Source organism: Oncorhynchus clarkii, chromosome 27 (assembly GCF_045791955.1).
Source record: "Oncorhynchus clarkii lewisi isolate Uvic-CL-2024 chromosome 27, UVic_Ocla_1.0, whole genome shotgun sequence".
NCBI lineage: Eukaryota > Metazoa > Chordata > Actinopteri > Salmoniformes > Salmonidae > Oncorhynchus > Oncorhynchus clarkii.
In genome coordinates this window covers 35,202,159-35,221,417 of record NC_092173.1, presented here as the reverse complement: position 1 = coordinate 35,221,417, position 19,259 = coordinate 35,202,159, and the positions used below count along the sequence as shown (strand labels likewise).

The 19,259-nt window shown below is 47.4% G+C and overlaps 1 protein-coding gene across 1 annotated transcript in view; it reads left to right on the top strand.

Moving 5' to 3' along the window:
- The first annotated feature begins 7,547 nt into the window (after window positions 1–7,547).
- Window positions 7,548–19,259, top strand: part of LOC139385823 (metabotropic glutamate receptor 5-like) — a 138,552-nt gene continuing 126,840 nt past the window's right edge. Inside the window, exons 1-3 of the mRNA XM_071131070.1 lie at window positions 7,548–7,700; window positions 9,856–10,299; window positions 10,541–10,655. Coding sequence (XP_070987171.1) covers window positions 7,548–7,700; window positions 9,856–10,299; window positions 10,541–10,655 — 712 coding nt within the window. The remainder of the gene's footprint in view (window positions 7,701–9,855; window positions 10,300–10,540; window positions 10,656–19,259) is intronic.

The following is a 19,259-nucleotide window of genomic DNA, read 5'->3' as shown; positions in this document are numbered from 1 at the left end:
ATGATATCAGGAACATTTTAGCACCAAAGCATATGTTGACTGCCTGCAACAAAGCTTCTAGCTTCTAGCTTTGTGATAGGCTATATTAATATTAGAGAGTATAATAGCCTAACTCTGTGTATTGTTCCCGCCTGCTGATGACAGTACTAATGATTTAGACTGCTGTTTGTGTTACTGAGACCAGCCTAATGTCTGTGTCTGTGTCTGTGTCTGTGTGTGTGTGTGTGAGAGAGAGAGAGAGAGAGAGATGAGTGACAGTGTCATTGATCAATAAACACACCCAGATGCTCATTCCATCAATATGTCTCAGGATGGCCACGGGGTGGTAGACTTGACATTCTCCTTTTGAGAGGACACACACACACACACACACTGTTAGTCACTGTGTGTGTGTTGTGTGATCTGGTGATCAGTGTGTTTGGTGATCTAGCCTAGTGTCACTGGTTCAATGCTGGGATTCATTCACAAACACTAGAATAGAGAAACTCAAAGGCACCAAACCAGACTTTTACTGGAGGATAAGACGCGCGCTGAGCGGAGCTTCGAATGACACGAGGCAGTCACCTTGCGGTCTGAAAGCGGCAGGCGCAGCAGGAAATTACCCAAACAAAAAACACAAGCACCAACCGCAGTTCTCCCTGAGTGTAGTTGTGTCAGACAGACAAACACATATGACAGTCACTCCTCAGCACAGTGTGAGGATATAGAGAGCGGTCAGATAACGCTGCCCCGTCGCGAGACAGACTGGCTGAGAGGAGATGGAGAGAGGGGGATTGAGAGACCAGCGCAGAGAACAGAAGAGGGGGTTTGGCGCTCGATGCGTGAGCAGACATAGCACCGGCAGAGTTTGTGCGTGACATGAAGACGAGATGAGCTCGAGCTGTGGCCTTGGTCGCGAGCAGCCGGTGCTGGTTCTGTCGTTATCCCGTCGAAATTAACGAGGTCGTAGGCTACATGTGATGACACGAGCCCCAGGGTCAGATTGACACGGTAAGGCTCTCTGTGTATATATTTGGATTTAACGTAACTGCGCGTTCAGCCTGTGGATGCAACAGTGAGACACAGCAGATAGCCTACACTATGTTGACTTCATATGGAATGGAGAGACATGATTTTGGTTGACGTCAGACAAGGCTAATACTCATTTCAGATTATGTCTCTGTCATGTTTTTGCATTAATTGCCCGTTAAAAGCTCCTGCCAACGTTACCGGGGTTGGTTATTGGTACGGTACCCCCTCCCCCAAATGCTACAGACTTTCTGTTCTCTCTCTGACATAATTCCGTGTAGCAGACAGCCTTCTTGCACTCCTGTCTTTAAGTCTGTCTGAACGGTGAGGATTTAGTTTAACATTGTCAAGAGAAAGATACAAGTTACAGAACTCTCTTCTCTGCAATGGTTGAGTGGGTAAACGGTGGCGCGCGCGACGACTGTTATGGTTCAATTTCAGCACCGCGGACAGCTCCGAAGGGCAAGCGCATGCAGCTACCACATCCGTCCGGTTTACACAGGCTATGAGACAGACATACAGACCATCGCCACGTCTTGTTATTTGACATTGTTAACCATGGAGCCAGTAGCGGAATGGGACAAGAAAGGCCCTGCCTTTTCTAACACACCGACCCATTTGTTTCCATAATGCCACCATTATTAGCCAGATAATAAAACATTTGAAGAAAAAAAGTTACAGGCCCACTGGGCTAAAAATGGACCAGCCAATCTGGTATTTTGGGCCAGTCTGCCCCTGCTTGGAGCACATTCCCATTGGCAGACTTCACAGGGGCATTCATATAGGCTACACAGGCACAGAGATCCTATAAGTCATTTTATGGGCACAGGCTCATCATGTGAAAATCATGCTATCATCTCCCGCTCTGTTTACTCAACTAATCAATGACAACATCTGCGAGCAATTTCAATCTCCCAGACGGTTGATTGTCCGTCCGGTGTATTAACGGGGTTTATTTAAAGCGTTAACCGTGGTGTGTTGAATGTGGCAGCCTAGCCTGTCAATTTCTACTGGTGTGAGAGAAGCGCAGTGTCCTCTGTATGCCTAATTGATAAGATATATGTTTCTGTGAATGGGATATAGGGGGAAATCATTCGGTTCCGTAATAAAGTACATACAGAGCGACGGGTATGCAATACCGCCCGCAGAGAGCACGCGAGAGAAAGAGAGAGAGAGAGAGATGGAGTGCAAACAGTACAGACATCTACCAAAAAGCAATTAGTAGCAAAAAATACAATCTCGCCTAGACAACTTTTTAGCCTTAACATTCTCCTACAGCAATGAAGGTGTAAATTTGGCCGTTTGGAACATAAACTTTATATTTGACAAATTAGCATCCTCCTAATCTAAAGAAGCATACGTAAGAGCAAACCAGAAATCGAAGAAAGTCATTGAGAAATATATCTAATCAAAATCACAGAGAACCAGACAACAGAAATATACGCCTTCAATATGGGGAAACACTGGGGCAATACAAACACACCCTAAGAACAAAAAAGGAACAGCACATTAGAAATCAGCTGGATGGAATTGAGGAATCCAGAGAATCAAACCACTTCTGGGAGAATTGGAATAAATGAAACACACCTCATCATGAGGAATTGGATATCCAAAATGGGGATATGTGGAGAAATCACTTTGCAAACCTCTACAGCAATATAACAAAGAGCCCAGAACAAAAAGATATACAAGAAAAATGACAAATCCTTGAATCAGCAGTCAAAGACTACCAGAATCCTGTGGATACCCCAATTACAGAAGAAGAATTATGGGAAAAACTATGCACTCTCCAACCCAAAAAGGCCTGTGGTGCTGATGGTATTTTACATGAAATGATCAAATATACAGACCACACATTTAAATTGGCTATACTCAAACTCTTCAACATTATCCTCACTGCAGGTATTTTCCACGATATTTGGAACAAGGGATTGATCACACCAATCTATAAAAATGGAGACAAATTTGAGCCAAATAATTACAGAGGAATTTGCGTTAACAGCAACTTGGGAAAAATTCTCTGCAGTATTATAAATAGCAGACTACATCATTTCCTTGACGAACACAACGTCCTGAGCAGAAGCCAGATTGGATTTCTAAAAAATGATCGTACAACAGACCACATTTACACCCTCCACACTAATTGATAAACAAGTAAACCAAAACAAAGGCAAAATCTACTCGTTTTTTTGTAGATTTCAAGAAAGCATTTGATTCAATTTGGCACGAGGGTCTTTTTTATAAACGAATAGAAAGTGGTATTGGAGGGAAAACATGTGATTTTATTAAATCAATGCACACTAAAAACAAATGTGTGGCTAAAATTGGCAACAAGCAAACAGACTTCTTCTCTCAGCGACGGGGAGTGAAACAGGGCTGCCCAATAAGTCCAACACTATTTAACATCTACATAAATGAGAAGAATCGTCAGCACCTGGTATCACCCTACACAACACTGAATCAAGTGTCTGCTGTACGCAGATGACCTGGTGCTGCTGTCTCCCACTAAAGAGGGGTTACAGCAGCACCTAGATCGTCTGCACAGGTTCTGTCAGACCTGGGCTCTGACAGTTTACCTAAAAAAAAATAAAAAAAATAATGATATTCCAAAAAAAGGGTTCGGAAATAAGGATGACAAATATAAATTCTATTTGGACACAGTTTTATTAGAACATACCAAAGACTACACATATCTAGGACTAAATATCAGCAACACAGGTAGCTTTCACATGGCTGTGAATGAGTTGAGAGACAAAGCAAGAAGAGCATTCTATGCCATTAAAAGGAACATCAAAATCGAAATTCCAATTAGAATCTGGCTCAAAATGTTTCAATCAGTTATAGAACCAATTGCTCTATATGGCAGTGAAGTATGGGGTCCAATCTCTAACAATTAATTTACCAAATGGGACAAACATCCAATCGAAATACTGCATGCAGAGTTTTGCAAGACTGTATTGCAAGTGCAAAGAAAAACTCCAAATAGCGCATGTAGAGCAGAATTGGGCCAATACCCCCTCCTCATTCGAATAGAAAAAAGAGCCATCAAATTTGACAATCATCTAAAAACAAGTGACCCCAAAACATTCCATCACACAGCTCTACAATGTCAAGAGATGAAACAAGAGAAGAGTCCCCTCAGCCAGTCCCCTTCACCAACCCAAACCAACCCCATAGAGCCTCAGGACAGCACTCTGACCCAACCAAATCATCACAAAACAAAAAAATATATATATCACCTATTGGAAAGACACAACAAAAACTCAAAGTAAACTTCAATGCTATTTGGCTCTTAACAGACAGTACATGGTGGCAGACTATCTGACCACTGTGACTGATAGAAAACTGAGGAAAACATTGACTAGGTACAGACTCAGTGAGAACAGTCTGGCTATAGAGACCGGTCGTCACAGACAAACCTGGCTGCCCAGAGAGGACAGGCTGTGCTCACTCTGCTCCAGGGGAGAGGTTGAGACGGAGCTGCATTTCCTATTACACTGTGACAAATACTCAGACCTAAGAGAATATTTCTTTCCCAAAATTATAATTAAATACAAAGAATTTGAAACTATAAAAGATTAAGAAAAAATCAAATATTTATTAGGTGAAAAGCCAAAATGTGCAGTTTTGGCAGCCAAATATGTGTCCTCCTGCCACAACCTGAGGGACAGCCAGTGAAAAGTGCAAAGTAATGTCGATAATATTTCCCATCTTGTTTTGTTTTGTACCATGTCATGTGTCTTCTCAGTCATGTTGACACTGGTCTACTGCCATTGCTTTAATGTATTGTTGTTCTCATTAATATTGTTGTTGTAGTTGTTGTTAATGGTAATCCCATGTCCATTACTACTATTATTATTGCTGTTGGTCCCACCATTTATTTATATATAAATATATTTTATATATATATATGAATAAATATTTTTATTTATTTTTCGATATGTATACTTTGACAATGTAAGTAATAATGAACTTGCCATGTCAATAAAGTCAATTGAATTAAATTGAGAGAGGGGGGGGGGGAGGGAGAGAGACAAAAAGAGAGAGAAGGAGAGATAGAGAGAGAGAGAGGAGATGAGAGAGGAGAGAGAGGGAGAGAGAGAGGAGATGAGAGAGGAGAGAGAGGGAGAGAGAGAGGAGATGAGAGAGGAGAGAGAGGGAGAGAGAGAGGGGGAGAGAGGAGGAGAGAGAGAGAGAGAGGGAGAGAGAGAGAGGGGGAGAGAGGAGGAGAGAGAGAGGGAGAGAGAGGAGATGAGAGGAGAGAGAGAGGAGAGAGAGGGAGAGAGAGAGAGAGGGTGAGAGAGGAGGAGGAGAGAGAGAGAGATGGAGAGAGAGAGAGAGGAGATGAGAGGAGAGAGAGACGAGAGAGAGAGGGGGGGAGAGAGGAGGAGAGAGACAGAGAGGGAGAGAGAGAGAGGGGGAGAGAGGGGGAGAGAGAGAGAGGGAGAGAGAGAGAGAGAGGGGGGGAGAGAGAGGAGATGAGAGGAGAGAGAGACGAGAGAGAGGGGGAGAGAGAGAGAGGAGGAGAGAGAGAGGGAGAGAGAGAGAGGGGGAGAGAGAGAGAGAGAGAGGAGATGAGAGGAGAGGGAGAGGAGAGAGAGGGAGAGAGAGAGAGACGGTGGTGGAGGAGTCTGTACCATAATAAATCAGTCTCGCGGGCTGCAGGATGAATAGCTCTGAGGAAGAGGTCGGTGCAGCAGAATGGACCCAGCGCGAGCAGCTCTCCAGTTTACGGCGCTGTAATGATGCTGTCATATTAATTACATCCCTTGACCCAATCGTTTCCCCCCTACTGCTCGAGCTGTTGGGCCACTCTGCCAACATTCCGACGACCTTGATCAAGTCTTTTTTGCATAAACATCAAAAAGTTCAAGCGTTTACGCTGGACCCATCCCCTAAAAAACTATTCTGTGTACCGTGCTTCCCGCCCCTTGAAATTTGTTGAACCTGTGGTTGACATGTGGTTATGCGTAGTTGAGGTGAGCTTGAATATATAGTGAACAAAAATATAAATGCAACAATTTCAACTATTTTACTGAGTTACAGTTCATAGAAGGAAATCAGTCAATTGAAATAAATTCATGATGCCCTAATCTATGGATTTCACATGACTGAGCAGGGGCGCAGCCATGGGTGGGCCTGGGAGGGCATAGGATCACCCACTTGGGAGCCATGCCTATCCATTGGGGAACCAGTCAATCAGAATGAGTTTTTCCCCACAAAAGGGCTTTATTACAGACAGAAATACTCCTCAGTTTCATCAGCTGTCCAGGTGGCTGGTCTCAGATGATCCCGCAGGTGAAGAAGCCGGACGTGGAGGTCCTGGGTTGGCGTGGTTACACGTGGTCTAAGGTGTTGTGAGGCCAGTTGGATGTGGAGGTCCTGGGCTGATGTGGTTTGCGGTTGTGAGGCATTCTCTAAAACAATGTTGGAGGCGGCTTATGGTAGAGAAATTAATAGCTCTGGTGGACATTCCTGCAGTCAGCATGCCATTTGCACGCTCCCTCAAAACTTGAGACATCTGTGGCATTGTGTTGTGTGACAAAACTGGACATTTTAGAGTGGCTTTTTATTGTCGCCAAGCACAAAAGTGCACCTGTGTACTAATTAACAGGGATGTAAACAAATTTGTGCACAAAATTGGAGAGAAATAAGCTTTTTGTGCGTCTGAAAAATTTCTTGGACCTTTTATTTCCGCTCATGAAACATGGGACCAACACTTTACATGTTGCATTAATATTTTTGTTCAGTATGTTTGCTTAAAATACAAACAAGTTTTAGTTATAGTTTATGACATTAGGTAGAGGGACTGTGTTGTTCATCATGAGCGTTTTGTGAATTGGACCTTTGAAAAACTACACAAGGCCTCAATCATGCAACTTCTAGTGATATTCTGACGAGGCAATTGTGTGAAACTGGTAGGATTCATGGGAGAGTATGAGGCTGTTTGGATAGGTTTTCACTGGGTATGGTTCCTGTGCTCTGAGGCTTGGTCTGGTGTTGTATGTTATTGTTCTCACTCCTCTCTGACAGCCTTCCCTGCTCCCTGATGTGTCACAGTTAGATAACAGATTGATGTGAAAACAGCAAAGTAAGCCACTATAAAGGACTGATTTCCCCCTGCCGCATTCAGACCCTAACCCCCCACTACCTCTGTTTACAGGTAACGACCCGCCCCTTTACCTGTCTGTTACCTGTTACCATGGAGACCACTGCTTCACCATAGAAGACGATATTCCTCAACCAACCAGAGTGGAGTTCGCTTTCGACCAGAAGAATTCAAAAGTATTTCCCAGGATACACTGCTTCTCACTGGCACTTATTATTGTTAACGTGGCAATGGCCTTTCCTTGACCTCTGCAGCAGGAGGAGGAAGAGTTTCTTTGTGTGGTTTGTTTGGCTTGCCACCACTCCCCAATATGGAGAGGAACTTTACTCTTATGAAGCGTAATAGTTCTTGATCAAACTGGACATCATCAAGACACATCATCAAGACACATCATCAAGACATATTCTTAGTTAACAAACTGACCGATGAGATGATCTGGATCATCCTGGCCCTGCCCATGTGGGTGTGGCGTGGGACTGTTGGCGATTCCCAGGCTAACGAGCGGCGCGTCGTGGCACACATCCCTGGTGACATCATCATAGGAGCCCTGTTCTCTGTCCATCACCAGCCGACAGCGGACAAGGTACAACCCTCTGAGACCAAGACATCTTGTATGTACACATGAATGACAGATGGTGTGAGTGTGATGGACAGTGGGGTCTGAAATGATTGGCACCCCGATAAAGATTAGCCAAAATTACTATAAACAATAAATCATTTAAATACTGAGCTATATTTTTTGCTAAAAAAAATGGTTCCAATCCAAGTGCCAATGCTGTTTAGAAAACAGAAGGTGTTTACATTTGTTGGAGAAGATTAAAATGTAGCTGTTTGGCTCTGCACACCAGTGGGAATGTATGAGCAGAACAGAACCCCATACCTACTGTAAAATTTGATGCTAGATGTTTAGTATTATGTGTCTGTTTATTTTCCACTGGTCCTGAGGTCCTTAAGGTCAACATCATTATGAACTTTACCCACTAGCAGTACATTTTAGCCAAAAACCTGGTTGCCTCTGCAAGTGAATCTTCCAGCAAGAGTATCCTAAGCAAACATCAAAATCCACAATGGAAACCATGTATCAGCCACAAAATCAACATTTTACAATGGTCATCTTAGCTTCCAGACCCATTGAAAACCTGTGGTTTGAATTGAAGAGGGCAGTCAAGGTGTCTTTGAATTGAAGAGGGCAGTCCAGGTGTCTTTGAATTGAAGAGGACAGTCCAGATGTCTTTGAATTGGACAGTCCATGTGTCTTTGAATTGAAGAGGACAGTCCAGATGTCTTTGAATTGGACAGTCCAGGTGTCTTTGAATTGAAGAGGACAGTCCAGATGTCTTTGAATTGAAGAGGACAGTCCAGATGTCTTTGAATTGAAGAGGACAGTCCAGATGTCTTTGAATTGAAGAGGACAGTCCGTATGTCTTTGAATTGAAGAGGACAGTCCAGGTGTCTTTGAATTGAAGAGGACAGTCCAGGTGTCTTTGAATTGAAGAGGACAGTCCAGATGTCTTTGAATTGAAGAGGACAGTCCAGATGTCTTTGGATTGAAGGACAGTCCAGGTGTCTTTGAATTGAAGAGGACAGTCCAGGTGTCTTTGAATTGAAGAGGACAGTCCAGGTGTCTTTGAATTGAAGAGGACAGTCCAGGTGTCTTTGAATTGAAGAGGACAGTCCAGATGTCTTTGAATTGAAGAGGACAGTCCAGGTGTCTTTGAATTGAAGAGGACAGTCCAGGTGTCTTTGAATTGAAGAGGACAGTCCAGGTGTCTTTGAATTGAAGAGGACAGTCCAGATGTCTTTGAATTGAAGAGGACAGTCCAGATGTCTTTGAATTGAAGAGGACAGTCCAGATGTCTTTGAATTGAAGAGGACAGTCCAGATGTCTTTGAATTGAAGAGGACAGTCCAGATGTCTTTGAATTGAAGAGGACAGTCCAGATGTATTTGAATTGAAGAGGACAGTCCAGATGTCTTTGAATTGAAGAGGACAGTCCAGATGTCTTTGAATTGAAGAGGACAGTCCAGGTGTCTTTGAATTGAAGAGGACAGTCCAGATGTCTTTGAATTGAAGAGGACAGTCCGTATGTCTTTGAATTGAAGAGGACAGTCCAGATGTCTTTGAATCGAAGAGGACAGTCCAGATGTCTTTGAATTGAAGAGGACAGTCCAGATGTCTTTGAATTGAAGAGGACTGTCCAGATGTCTTTGGATTGAAGAGGACAGTCCGTATGCACAGACAAAGGATATGAGGGATCTGAAAGGGTTCTGACTGGAGGACTGGTCTAAGATCTCTCCCAATGTGTTCTCCAACTCAGAAAACAGTGTTGTTATCCTCGCATAGTGAAGAAAGGTTTTAAAGGTATTTAAAACAGGGGTGTCAATAATTTTGACCCCTACCTTTTTGAGAAGAAAACTATTACTTGTTAAACATAATATATTTCTCTGAGCAATTGTATTAGTACAAAATAACACAATTTCCCAAAACTGTTTTAGCATACAATATGGCTCAGTTTTTGAATTGTTCATTTTATACAGTCATTTTTGCTACTCTTTGTCAAGGGGTGTCAATAATTTCAGACTGTGTGACGGTGTATGTTATCCACCCAAGGTGTAAGATATCAAATCAAATTAAGTAGCGTAAGCAGTACGCTATCCAGTGTGTGTGTGTGTGTGTGTGTGTGTGTGTGTAGTGATGCTGTATATGTGTGTGTGATGATGTGTGTGTTCCTCCCCCAGGTACACGAACGTAAATGCGGCTCGGTGCGCGAGCAGTACGGTATCCAGCGTGTTGAGGCCATGCTGCACACTCTAGACCGTATCAACGCTGACCCCCGTATCCTCCCCAACATCAGCCTGGGCTGTGAGATAAGAGACTCTTGCTGGCACTCTGCTGTGGCCCTGGAGCAGAGCATTGAGTTCATACGAGACTCCCTGGTGTCCTCCGACGAGGCCGAGGTGGGGGGAGGCAGTGTGTGGGGGGGTGGCGGGGGAGGAGCCGATGGGAGGGGAGGGCCGAGGTGTGCGGACCATGCTGCAACCCCCATGCGGGGGAAGAAGCCCATCGTCGGGCTGATTGGACCAGGCTCCAGCTCTGTGGCCATCCAGGTGCAGAACCTCCTACAGCTCTTCAACATACCCCAGATCGCCTACTCTGCTACCAGCATGGACCTCAGTGACAAGGTAGGCACACAATTATTTTCTAGTCTGTTTGACTCTATTCTACTTTCTCTGATCTACTTCATTCTAAATCTATTTTAATAGTACTTTATGAGTATCCTACTGTGTTTCTCTTCAACAGAATCTGTATAAGTACTTTATAAGTACTCTTTCTCTTCAACAGAATCTGTATAAGTACTTTATAAGTACTGTTTTTCTCCAAAAGTCTGTAAAAGTACTTTATAAGTACTGTTTTCTCCAACAGAGTTTGTATAAGTACTTTATGAGGGTGGTGCCATCGGATGCTCAGCAGGCCAGAGCCATGGTGGACATTGTCAAGAGATACAACTGGAGCTACGTCTCTGCCATCCACACCGAGGGTAAGAATATACAAGCCCCCTACAGTGGCAGGGTTAGAATATACAAGCCCCCTACAGTGGCAGGGTTAGAATATACAAGCCCCCTACAGTGGCAGGGTTAGAATACACAAGCCCCCTACAGTGGCAGGGTTAGAATATACAAGCCCCCCTACAGTGGCAGGGTTAGAATACACAAGCCCCCTACAGTGGCAGGGTTAGAATATACAAGCCCCCTACAGTGGCAGGGTTAGAATATACAAGCCCCCTACAGTGGCAGGGTTAGAATACACAAGCCCCCTACAGTGGCAGGGTTAGAATATACAAGCCCCCTACAGTGGCAGGGTTAGAATATACAAGCCCCCTACAGTGGCAGGGTTAGAATATACAAGCCCCCTACAGTGGCAGGGTTAGAATACACAAGCCCCCTACAGTGGCAGGGTTAGAATATACAAGCCCCCCTACAGTGGCAGGGTTAGAATATACAAGCCCCCTACAGTGGCAGGGTTAGAATACACAAGCCCCCTACAGTGGCAGGGTTAGAATATACAAGCCCCCTACAGTGGCAGGGTTAGAATATACAAGCCCCCTACAGTGGCAGGGTTAGAATATACAAGCCCCCTACAGTGGCAGGGTTAGAATACACAAGCCCCCTACAGTGGCAGGGTTAGAATATACAAGCCCCCTACAGTGGCAGGGTTAGAATATACAAGCCCCCTACAGTGGCAGGGTTAGAATATACAAGCCCCCCTACAGTGGCAGGGTTAGAATATACAAGCCCCCTACAGTGGCAGGGTTAGAATACACAAGCCCCCTACAGTGGCAGGGTTAGAATACACAAGCCCCCTACAGTGGCAGGGTTAGAATATACAAGCCCCCCTACAGTGGCAGGGTTAGAATATACAAGCCCCCTACAGTGGCAGGGTTAGAATACACAGCCCCCTACAGTGGCAGGGTTAGAATATACAAGCCCCCTACAGTGGCAGGGTTAGAATACACAAGCCCCCTACAGTGGCAGGGTTAGAATATACAAGCCCCCTACAGTGGCAGGGTTAGAATATACAAGCCCCCTACAGTGGCAGGGTTAGAATATACAAGCCCCCTACAGTGGCAGGGTTAGAATATACAAGCCCCCTACAGTGGCAGGGTTAGAATACACAAGCCCCCTACAGTGGCAGGGTTAGAATACACAAGCCCCCTACAGTGGCAGGGTTAGAATATACAAGCCCCCTACAGTGGCAGGGTTAGAATATACAAGCCCCCTACAGTGGCAGGGTTAGAATACACAAGCCCCCTACAGTGGCAGGGTTAGAATATACAAGCCCCCTACAGTGGCAGGGTTAGAATACACAAGCCCCCTACAGTGGCAGGGTTAGAATATACAAGCCCCCTACAGTGGCAGGGTTAGAATATACAAGCCCCCTACAGTGGCAGGGTTAGAATATACAAGCCCCCTACAGTGGCAGGGTTAGAATACACAAGCCCCCTACAGTGGCAGGGTTAGAATACACAAGCCCCCTACAGTGGCAGGGTTAGAATATACAAGCCCCCTACAGTGGCAGGGTTAGAATATACAAGCCCCCTACAGTGGCAGGGTTAGAATATACAAGCCCCCTACAGTGGCAGGGTTAGAATATACAAGCCCCCTACAGTGGCAGGGTTAGAATACACAAGCCCCCTACAGTGGCAGGGTTAGAATATACAAGCCCCCTACAGTGGCAGGGTTAGAATATACAAGCCCCCCTACAGTGGCAGGGTTAGAATATACAAGCCCCCTACAGTGGCAGGGTTAGAATACACAAGCCCCCTACAGTGGCAGGGTTAGAATATACAAGCCCCCTACAGTGGCAGGGTTAGAATATACAAGCCCCCTCTTCCCACTCACATCCATGCTTCCTCCTCTCCCTCTCCCTCTCTCTCTCCCTCTCCCTCTCTCTCTCCAACTCCCTCTCCGGGCGCTGATGACTGGCTGTAATTAATTTGGCCACAAAGGGAAGCAGGTCTTTAGCTGAACTGTCAATTAGAGTTACACCTTAACACACACACACACACACACACACACACACACACACACACACACACACACACACACACACACACACACACACACACACACACACACACACACACACACACACACACACACACACAGAGGGTCTGGCACTGGACTCCTCATCCCCTCCAGCATCGCCTAAGGGCCAAACTTCTATGTATGTGTCTGTCTCTGTGTTGTGAATACGAGGCTTTCTGTCTCTGTGTTGTTAATACGAGGCTTTCTCTCTCTGTGTTGTGAATATGAGGCTTTCTGTCTCTGTGTTGTGAATACAAGGTTTTCTCTCTCTGTGTTGTGAATACGAGGCTTTCTGTCTCTGTGTTGTGAATACGAGGCTTTCCGTCTCTGTGTTGTGAATACGAGGCTTTCTGTCTCTGTGTTGTGAATACGAGGCTTTCTGTCTCTGTGTTGTGAATACGAGGCTTTCTCTCTCTGTGTTGTGAATACGAGGCTTTCTGTCTCTGTGTTGTGAATACGAGGCTTTCTGTCTCTGTGTTGTGAATGCGAGGCTTTCTGTCTCTGTGTTGTGAATACGAGGCTTTCTGTCTCTGTGTTGTGAATACGAGGATTTAGGAGTGTTTCTGTAAGTGTCACAGTAAGGAAGGAGGAACAGAAACACTAGTGTTTGTCTCGTCTCGTCTCATTTCTCAAAGACGACTGCTCTGCCTCGTCTAGAGAGAGAAGGAGAGAGAGAGAAAAGGAGAGCGAGAAGGAGGAAGGGGACAGTGATATGATGAGAGAGAGATAAAGCAGAAAGGAGGATCATGGAAACAGGAGGAGAGAGAGAGATAAAGCAGAAAGGAGGACCATGGAAACAGGAAGAGAGAGAGAGATAAAGCAGAAAGGAGGACCATGGAAACAGGAAGAGAGAGAGAGATAAAGCAGAAAGTAGGATCATGGAAACAGGAAGAGAGAGAGCGATAAAGCAGAAAGGAGGATCATGGAAACAGGAAGAGAGAGAACAAGAGACAGTAAAAGAGACAGAGAAAGAAAGAAAAGTACAGGAGAATATAAACACAGAGGTAGAGAGAGGTTAGAGGTTAGAGGTTAGAGGGAACATAAACACAGAGGAAGAGAGAGGTTAGAGGTTAGAGGGAACATAAACACAGAGGAAGAGAGAGGTTAGAGGTTAGAGGGAACATAAACACAGAAGAAGAGAGAGGTTAGAGGTTAGAGGGAACATAAACACAGAAGAAGAGAGAGGTTAGAGGTTAGAGGGAACATAAACACAGAGGAAGAGAGAGGTTAGAGGTTAGAGGGAACATAACCAGAGGTAGAGAGAGATTAGAGGGAACATAAACACAGAGGAAGAGAGAGGTTAGAGGGAACATAAACACAGAGGAAGAGAGAGGTTAGAGGGAACATAAACACAGAGGAAGAGAGAGGTTAGAGGGAACATAAACACAGAGGAAGAGCGAGGTTAGAGGGAACATAAACACAGAGGAAGAGCGAGGTTAGAGGGAACATAAACACAGAGGAAGAGAGAGGTTAGAGGGAACATAAACACAGAGGAAGAGCGAGGTTAGAGGGAACATAAACACAGAGGAAGAGCGAGGTTAGAGGGAACATAAACACAGAGGAAGAGCGAGGTTAGAGGGAACATAAACACAGAGGAAGAGCGAGGTTAGAGGTTAGAGGTTAGAGGGAACATAAACACAGAGGAAGAGCGAAGTTAGAGGTTAGATGTTAGAGGGAACATAAACACAGAGGAAGAGAGAGGTTAGAGGTTAGAGGGAACATAAACACAGAGGAAGAGAGAGGTTAGAGGGAACATAAACACAGAGGAAGAGAGAGGTTAGAGGTTAGAGGTTAGAGGGAACATAAACACAGAGGAAGAGAGAGGTTAGAGGGAACATAAACACAGAAGAAGAGCGAGGTTAGAGGGTGACGGAAGAAAAACAGGAGGGAAAAGGACACGGAGAGGAAGAGAGATTCAAAGAAAGAGAGAGACCGGGTGAGATAGTACAATGGAAAGGGAGACATGTTAAGTGTGGGTTTTTAAATGAGAGTGTGAATATACTGGATGTCTCTGTCAGCATAGATATGGTCGGTGGTAAACTCTGGGCTGAGGAGGAGGAGTCAGAATGATGAGTAAATCACCTGAATGAGAGATGCTTGATCATATCTTATGCTCTCTGTCTGTCCTACAGCGAAAGGGGGTGTGTGTGAGGGGGTGTTTCTGTGTGTTGCAGCGTGTGTTTAGGAAGTATGTGTGTGTGTGTGTGTAGCGGTGACAGTGATGAACCTAGGAACTGAGTAAGGGCCTCAGAACTTCCTATCGTTTACTATGTGTGGTAGAGATGTTATTTCCTTCCATAGCTCTCTTGGGAGAGACATTTGGATTGATTTAACCTTTATTTTACCAGGTAAGTTGACTGAACACATTCTCATTTACAGCAACGACCTGGGGAATAGTTACAGGGGAGAGGAGGGGGATGAATGAGCCAATTGTCATGTCACAGTGTCAACTGGAGGTACAGCTCTGTCCCTTGTGTATGGCCGTATATGTGTTGTGTGTAACTGAGTGTATGTGTGTGTGGCTGTGTGTTTGTGTGTGTGGCTGTGTGGTTGTCTACATCTTATAGGGAGGGATAGGTAGAGTAGTGAGAGAGGGGGGTAGGAGTATGGGGAGGAGGGGACGGATATGTAGGGGAGAGATGGAGGATGGGGAAGAGGGAAAGGTAGGGGGAGAGACGGAGGATGAGGAGGAGGGATAGGTAGGGGAGAGATGGAGGATAGGGAGGAGGGATAGGTAGGGGGAGAGATGGAGGATGGGGAAGAGGGAAAGGTAGGGGGAGAGATGGAGGATGAGGAGGAGGGATAGGTAGGGGGAGAGATGGAGGATAGGGAGGAGGGATAGGTAGAGGGAGAGATGGAGGATAGGGAGGAGGGATAGGTAGGGGAGAGATGGAGGATAGGGAGGAGGGATAGGTAGGGGAGAGATGGAGGATAGGGAGGAGGGATAGGTAGGGGAGAGATGGAGGATAGGGAGGAGGGATAGGTAGGGGAGAGATGGAGGATAGGGAGGAGGGATAGGTAGGGGGAGAGATGGAGGATAGGGAGGAGCGATAGGTAGGGGGAGAGATGGAGGATAGGGAGGAGGGATAGGTAGGGGAGAAATGGAGGATAGGGAGGAGGGATAGGTAGGGGGAGAGATGGAGGATAGGGAGGAGCGATAGGTAGGGGGAGAGATGGAGGATAGGGAGGAGGGATAGGTAGGGGAGAGATGGAGGATAGGGAGGAGGGATAGGTAGGGGAGAGATGGAGGATAGGGAGGAAGGATAGGTAGGGGAGAGATGGAGGATGGGGAGGAGGGATAGGTAGGGGAGAGATGGAGGAAAGGGAGGAGGGATAGGTGAGGGATAGGTAGGGGAGAGATGGAGGAAAGGGAGGAGGGATAGGTAGGGGGAGAGATGGAGGATAGGGAGGAGGGATAGGTAGGGGAGAGATGGAGGATAGGGAGGAAGGATAGGTAGGGGAGAGATGGAGGAAAGGGAGGAGGGATAGGTAGGGGAGAGATGGAGGAAAGGGAGGAGGGATAGGTAGGGGGAGAGATGGAGGATAGGGAGGAGGGATAGGAAGGGGGAGAGATGGAGGATAGGGAGGAGCGATAGGTAGGGGGAGAGATGGAGGATAGGGAGGAGGGATAGGTAGGGGAGAGATGGAGGATAGGGAGGAGGGAGAGGTAGGGGAGAGATGGAGGATAGGGAGGAGGGATAGGTAGAGGGAGAGATGGAGGATAGGGAGGAGGGATAGGTAGGGGAGAGATGGAGGATAGGGAGGAGGGATAGGTAGGGGAGAGATGGAGGATAGGGAGGAGGGATAGGTAGGGGAGAGATGGAGGATAGGGAGGAGGGATAGGTAGGGGAGAGATGGAGGATAGGGAGGAGGGATAGGTAGGGGGAGAGATGGAGGATAGGGAGGAGCGATAGGTAGGGGGAGAGATGGAGGATAGGGAGGAGGGATAGGTAGGGGAGAAATGGAGGATAGGGAGGAGGGATAGGTAGGGGGAGAGATGGAGGATAGGGAGGAGCGATAGGTAGGGGGAGAGATGGAGGATAGGGAGGAGGGATAGGTAGGGGAGAGATGGAGGATAGGGAGGAGGGATAGGTAGGGGAGAGATGGAGGATAGGGAGGAAGGATAGGTAGGGGAGAGATGGAGGATGGGGAGGAGGGATAGGTAGGGGAGAGATGGAGGAAAGGGAGGAGGGATAGGTGAGGGATAGGTAGGGGAGAGATGGAGGAAAGGGAGGAGGGATAGGTAGGGGGAGAGATGGAGGATAGGGAGGAGGGATAGGTAGGGGAGAGATGGAGGATAGGGAGGAAGGATAGGTAGGGGAGAGATGGAGGAAAGGGAGGAGGGATAGGTAGGGGAGAGATGGAGGAAAGGGAGGAGGGATAGGTAGGGGGAGAGATGGAGGATAGGGAGGAGGGATAGGAAGGGGGAGAGATGGAGGATAGGGAGGAGCGATAGGTAGGGGGAGAGATGGAGGATAGGGAGGAGGGATAGGTAGGGGAGAGATGGAGGATAGGGAGGAGGGATAGGTAGGGGAGAGATGGAGGAAAGGGAGGAGGGATAGGTAGGGGAGAGATGGAGGATAGGGAGGAAGGATAGGTAGTGGATAGATGGAGGATAGGGAGGAGGGATAGGTAGGGGGAGATATGAAGGATGGGGAGGAGGGATAGGTAGGGGAGAGAAGGAGGAAAGGGAGGAGGGATAGGTAGGGGAGAGATGGAGGATGGGGAGGAGGGATAGGTAGGGGAGAGATGGAGGAAAGGGAGGAGGGATAGGTAGGGGAGAGATGGAGGATAGGGAGGAAGGATAGGTAGGGGAGAGATGGAGGATAGGGAGGAGGGAGAGGTAGGGGAGAGATGGAGGATAGGGAGGAGGGATAGGTAGAGGGAGAGATGGAGGATAGGGAGGAGGGATAGGTAGGGGAGAGATGGAGGAAAGGGAGGAGGGATAGGTAGGGGGAGAGATGGAGGATAGGGAGGAGGGATAGGAAGGGGGAGAGATGGAGGATAGGGAGGAGCGATAGGTAGGGGGAGAGATGGAGGATAGGGAGGAGGGATAGGTAGGGGAGAGATGGAGGATAGGGAGGAGGGAGAGGTAGGGGAGAGATGGAGGATAGGGAGGAGGGATAGGTAGAGGGAGAGATGGAGGATAGGGAGGAGGGATAGGTAGGGGAGAGATGGAGGATAGGGAGGAGGGATAGGTAGGGGAGAGATGGAGGATAGGGAGGAGGGATAGGTAGGGGAGAGATGGAGGATAGGGAGGAGGGATAGGTAGGGGAGAGATGGAGGATAGGGAGGAGGGATAGGTAGGGGGAGAGATGGAGGATAGGGAGGAGCGATAGGTAGGGGGAGAGATGGAGGATAGGGAGGAGGGATAGGTAGGGGAGAAATGGAGGATAGGGAGGAGGGATAGGTAGGGGGAGAGATGGAGGATAGGGAGGAGCGATAGGTAGGGGGAGAGATGGAGGATAGGGAGGAGGGATAGGTAGGGGAGAGATGGAGGATAGGGAGGAGGGATAGGTAGGGGAGAGATGGAGGATAGGGAGGAAGGATAGGTAGGGGAGAGATGGAGGATGGGGAGGAGGGATAGGTAGGGGAGAGATGGAGGAAAGGGAGGAGGGATAGGTGAGGGATAGGTAGGGGAGAGATGGAGGAAAGGGAGGAGGGATAGGTAGGGGGAGAGATGGAGGATAGGGAGGAGGGATAGGTAGGGGAGAGATGGAGGATAGGGAGGAAAGATAGGTAGGGGAGAGATGGAGGAAAGGGAGGAGGGATAGGTAGGGGAGAGATGGAGGAAAGGGAGGAGGGATAGGTAGGGGGAGAGATGGAGGATAGGGAGGAGGGATAGGAAGGGGGAGAGATGGAGGATAGGGAGGAGCGATAGGTAGGGGGAGAGATGGAGGATAGGGAGGAGGGATAGGTAGGGGAGAGATGGAGGATAGGGAGGAGGGATAGGTAGGGGAGAGATGGAGGAAAGGGAGGAGGGATAGGTAGGGGAGAGATGGAGGATAGGGAGGAAGGATAGGTAGTGGATAGATGGAGGATAGGGAGGAGGGATAGGTAGGGGGAGATATGAAGGATGGGGAGGAGGGATAGGTAGGGGAGAGAAGGAGGAAAGGGAGGAGGGATAGGTAGGGGAGAGATGGAGGATGGGGAGGAGGGATAGGTAGGGGAGAGATGGAGGAAAGGGAGGAGGGATAGGTAGGGGAGAGATGGAGGATAGGGAGGAAGGATAGGTAGTGGATAGATGGAGGATAGGGAGGAGGGATAGGTAGGGGAGAGATGGAGGATAGGGAGGAGGGATAGGTAGGGGAGAGATGGAGGATAGGGAGGAGGGATAGGTAGGGGGAGAGATGGAGGATAGGGAGGAGCGATAGGTAGGGGGAGAGAAGGAGGAAAGGGAGGAGGGATAGGTAGGGGAGAGATGGAGGATGGGGAGGAGGGATAGGTAGGGGAGAGATGGAGGAAAGGGAGGAGGGATAGGTAGGGGAGAGATGGAGGATAGGGAGGAAGGATAGGTAGTGGATAGATGGAGGATAGGGAGGAGGGATAGGTAGGGG